Source organism: Culicoides brevitarsis, chromosome 3 (assembly GCF_036172545.1).
Source record: "Culicoides brevitarsis isolate CSIRO-B50_1 chromosome 3, AGI_CSIRO_Cbre_v1, whole genome shotgun sequence".
In the NCBI taxonomy this organism is placed as follows: Eukaryota; Metazoa; Arthropoda; class Insecta; order Diptera; family Ceratopogonidae; genus Culicoides; species Culicoides brevitarsis.
Window position 1 is genome coordinate 24,923,380 of NC_087087.1, and position 4,866 is coordinate 24,928,245.

Here is a 4,866-nt window from a genome sequence, read left to right on the forward strand (position 1 = left end):
TGGTAAGGATACCAGCTAAAATTTAAAATTAAGGATACTTACCAAATCCATCTGTTTCTGCTTCTTTCTTCTGGTTTATGCTAAATAATCATAAGATATAATGTAAGTAAATAAAAAAACAATCACATACAAAAAAAACTTTTAATTAAATTTGAAAGAAATGTTCGGCGGCGACAAAATGTTACCTTTTAAAATAAAACATTTAAATAAGGTCAAAGAAAAATTATTAACAATTCAACTAGTTTTATTATTTTATAGTTATCTCCTCAGCTGATCTTGTAATTTTATTATTCTTATTTTTTTTCAAAAACAACATTTATAATTGTATTTTATATATATTGCATATTATCTCGCGTATTCATCTAAAGATTCCTGCTATATTTATTAATATCTGGACTGTGTGCTATCACATTGTTGACGTTGTTCGAATCCCATTGAAAGTCTTTACGTTTTTACTTTATTCGCATTGTAATATTGTTAATTTTAATGCAATTTTTTTGTTGTTGCATAAATAAAATAATAAAAATAATAATAACACAAAGAACAAGCGCGCGGTATTTCAATTTAAGGAAAAAAAAGTTTGATTCTAAAGATAGCTTTAAATTTTACTCCCTTTTTTGTTCCCAAACCAAACCAAGAACTTGTTAAAGAGAAAAAAAATCTTTCTCAATAATGTTTAAATTTTATTTTAAATTTTTCGCAAATTTTTTAAGGATAACAATGAATCCACTCGATTCGTTGCAACCTATCGTCCCGTTTTTCCGTGCCAACGCTCAGTCCGCCCGGCGTGACGCCATTTTCACGGAAAATTGGCAACATTTCATCCACTACTTCTTTGCACGAGAACTCGTTGTCAGCTATGTATAAAATCTTCAGTTTCGGCATGTATTTGATCATTTCCTGGGCATTCAACTTTGTTAATTTATTATTGAATAATTTGAGTTCCTCGACATTGCGCAGATTTTGCATAACGGTCGTTGGAAAGGTTCGCAATTGATTTCCGTTGAGCGAGAGAATTCTCAAGTTGGTTAAGATTCGAAAAACTTCGGGATCGAGAACTTCAAGTTTGTTGTCAGCCACATAGAGTTCCTGCAAGTGAGAAAGTCCAGCAAAAGCTCGAGCGTTAATTCGTTTCAAATTGTTGACTGAAAATGACATTGATTGAAGTTGACGACAACCAGTGAGGGCATTGTCCTTGAGTTCCTGTATTGAGAGGCGATTTGCGTAAATGACCTCTAAGTTTGGAAATCGTCCACAAAAGTTTCTCGGGAACGTATGAATGTTCGAACTATTGTCAAAGGAGATTTTTTTAATCTCATCATCTCGTGCCCCCTTCGTTTTTATCCGAAAATGAACTTCAGGCTCTCGTAAAATCATCTCGTGAAAGCGACATTCTGTCAAATCGGACATTCGAGTCTCACAAACGAACGTTGGGATTTTTGAGACTTCCACAGGTTGCGAACTCCCGAATCCGATAGACAAAAAAAATCCAAAAATTATTTTGATGTAATCCATTGTGGCAATCCAGTTGAATGAACGATCAGATTAAAACTGACGGATGAACTGAAAGTTTTGCGAACCTTTCTGTCAATTAATTTGACCTTGAGAAATCGCATCCAAAAACATACCGTTAACAACGGGCGTTATCTCGTAGCAGGGAGAAAATTGCACGAAATTCGTTGTAAACAAAAATATTAACGCAAAAAATCACTGGAATTCATTCATTCGGATGGGTCTCTGTTTGTGTGTGTGTGACGCGCGAGTATAAAAACCATTAAGGCGCGTGTTCAAATCACGACATGATATGAATTTCATAATTTGTGTACGCGAGTGTTTGTTCGTACAAATCACGGCGGTATGGGAGATGTGAATTGAATAATTTTGTCTTTTTTCCTATAAAAACGTGTCGTGAGCAGGCAACTGTGAATAACTGTCAATGTGTGCTAATAACGCGCTAATAGAGTATTGAGAATTATTGTTTTTTGATAAATTGTTGTACTATGAGAAAATTTAAAAAAATTGGTTTTTTCTTAGATATTTATTTTAATTCAGAAAAATATTTTGTTGTAATTTTTTCAAAAACAAAAATTTAAAAGAGAATTGTTCAAGCTTTTTTGAGTGTTAATTTTTTAGCCCAAGATCGAACGAATTTCATTAAAAAAATTTTTTTTTCAATTTGAGGTCCAAATTTGTTCCATTTAGTGAAAAATTGTTAAAAATGTCCTGAACATTACTTTTAAATTTAAATTTCACCCGAAAAAATGCGAATTTTAATGCAAAAAATTGCCGTTAAAAATTTGAAAATCGCTATTTTCTAATTCAAACTTTAAAAATTTAAATATAATGGAAATATAATTTAAAAATTCGACCAATAAAAATTATTAATTTAAAGTTTTAAAATGTTTTTCCTTATATTTTTTTAATTCAAAAAAATTATTTCTGTAATTTTGTCAAAAATTAAAATTTAAAAAAAAATGTTCAAGCTTTTTTGAAAATACTAGGGTTAAAAATTCTCAAAAAAGCTTGAACAATTTTTGGAGCGAATTTAATCAAAAAATATTTTTCTTTCATTTTGAGGTCCAAATTTGTTTAGTTTAGTAAAAAAATGGATTTCACCTAAAACTGCAATCTTTTCAATTAAAAAATGACAAAATGTTAAAATTTGAAAATCGCCTTTTTCTAATTCAAACTTTTAAAATCAATCATTAAAAATTTAGATAAATTTTAAAGAATAAATAATTAAAAATTAATTAATAATTGAAAATTATATTAAATAATTAAATTAAATTAATAATTAAATTAAAAAACTCCAAAAATTTTAATCTCCAAATAATTAAAAAATTAAAAATAGACAATTATTTAATAATTATTTAATTTTATTTTTTTTAAATACAGATTTTCTCATCCTTACCTTTTCCTTGCGTCCAAAGTATCTCTTTGACCTTCTTCATCTCCTCATCTCCTTCATTTTCTTCTCTCTGACATCAAAAACGACCAAAATCCTGTTAACAAGACCTGTATTTAATCATTTCACGACCTTTTTTCTGCATAAAATAAACGATAAAACATTAACAATAACCCCTTATAAAAAACACAAAAACTTTTAAAAAATAGAATCATTTTATGTCACTTCCACTTCCTTGTCCCTCACTCACAAAACCATTTTTTACGCATTTCATACACGTAAAAATCTCTATCCCGCTCATTTACAACAATAAAAATGATGGATTTATGCAAATTAGCTGTAAAAATTGTAGATTTTTATTTGAACAATTGCATCGAAAAAAAGCCGTTTGAACTTTTGTCTGCCGATTATTTTCCATATGTTTGATATAAATTTTAGATATTTTTGCCGAGGACAGACGAAACGTCGTTGCTATAGACACGAATAATTTTTATCTCAATAAATGATGATTTGTCATCAGTTTCCCCCTTTTTGCGATGAAAAAAAAAATAAAATAAACTAGACTCTACACAAAATAATACGAAAATTAGATAAATTACGAATTTAAGTTTAATTTACATAAATTTGCAGGAAGCGCATCAATTTAAAAAAAAATCTCTCGTTAGTGATCGACGATTAAATTTTTTGGAATAAAAAATATATCAAGTCTCACCTGAGGCCATGTAGAATCGATGTGACACGAATCGAAGTTCAGTTCGACATGTGTTTGATTAGTTTTTATTATTAATGTAGAATTCAATGGCTTGGCGATCGCTTCGAGGCATTTTCTATAAAAGCAAAAAATTAACAACACCACTCCAAAAAGTAGTGAATTTCTCTTCGAAAATGTAACGAATAAATAGCTGAAACAATACAATTGTAACATATTTTCCCCTTGCTTGATTTTTTTCTTGAAATTCTTTTTAAATGTGAAGAGTTAAAAATTTAACAAAAAAAAAATCAACTTTATTATTATATTATATTAAACTAAGTTAGTAGTAAGAAGTGTTTCAAGTTTATAATTTTCTATTCATTTTTTTCTGTTTCTCTCTAAAAAAAGTCGTGATCAAATTTTTGGTTTGCTTACAAGCACAGGCATGAAGTTTGATATTTTTTTTATTGTTTGAAACGAATTTTTGTGGTTTCGGACGCTATTTTACGGTTTTTTCTCCGTATCTCTCTAATTAAATTGAATGAAGTGAAACATTTTTCGAGTGTCTTATAAACATTTTTTAAACATTAGAGAATGACTTTCAAAAAATGATATTATTTACACATCATTCGTTTTATTTTTTTCATTTGTTTACATATATTTTTTAAATTTAAATGTTTTTGGCATAAAATTTATAAACTTTCTACTTGTTATTTTATTTAAAAAAAAAATTAAACGGTTAGTTCTGAATATTGTTCAATGGAGTGGCGCTTAATAATAATTTTAATCACATATTAACCAAATATCGCGTATATATAATGCCAACATTAATATATATGTTATGAACATTGAACAAACAACATAAATAAAATAATAAATAAATAAATGTATGAAGAAGGAGGCATAACTCATATTGAATCCAGCAAAATAACAATGTTATATTCTTATTACATTTATTTTATTTAAGATTTTTTAATATTCAAATAAAGCGCTAACTTTATGGTATATGTTGTACAATAATATATATATTGTTTGTTTCATGCTTATCATTATCATTCTCTTTTGTCTTTCTTTTTTTTTTTGTTTAAACATGTTTAAGCAAAATTATTTATACAAAAAAAAATTGAAAAACAGACAAATACCAAATTTGGAACGTGTTTAACAATGCTATATATTATTATAATGTTTAATAAAATATTTGAATATGTTTCCGAAGAACGACAAAAGATTGGCATCAAACCATTTTTTTCCGATATATGTTTAACTTTAA

General features: G+C 27.7%; 1 protein-coding gene across 1 annotated transcript; it reads right to left on the reverse strand.

The window, feature by feature from the left end:
- Positions 1-239: 239 nt before the first annotated feature.
- On the reverse strand, positions 240-1,527 carry LOC134834573 (leucine-rich repeat-containing protein 15-like). The gene has a single exon (XM_063849298.1). It carries the CDS (start codon positions 1,513-1,515, stop codon positions 709-711), a length of 807 nt encoding a protein of 268 aa, XP_063705368.1. The 5' UTR covers positions 1,516-1,527; the 3' UTR covers positions 240-708.
- Between the last annotated feature and the right edge of the window lie 3,339 nt (positions 1,528-4,866).

What these genes read in the sequence shown, in the direction of transcription:
- LOC134834573 (XM_063849298.1), bottom strand. Translation starts at nt 1,515, where the DNA reads ATGGATTACATCAAAATAATTTTTGGATTTTTTTTGTCTATCGGATTC.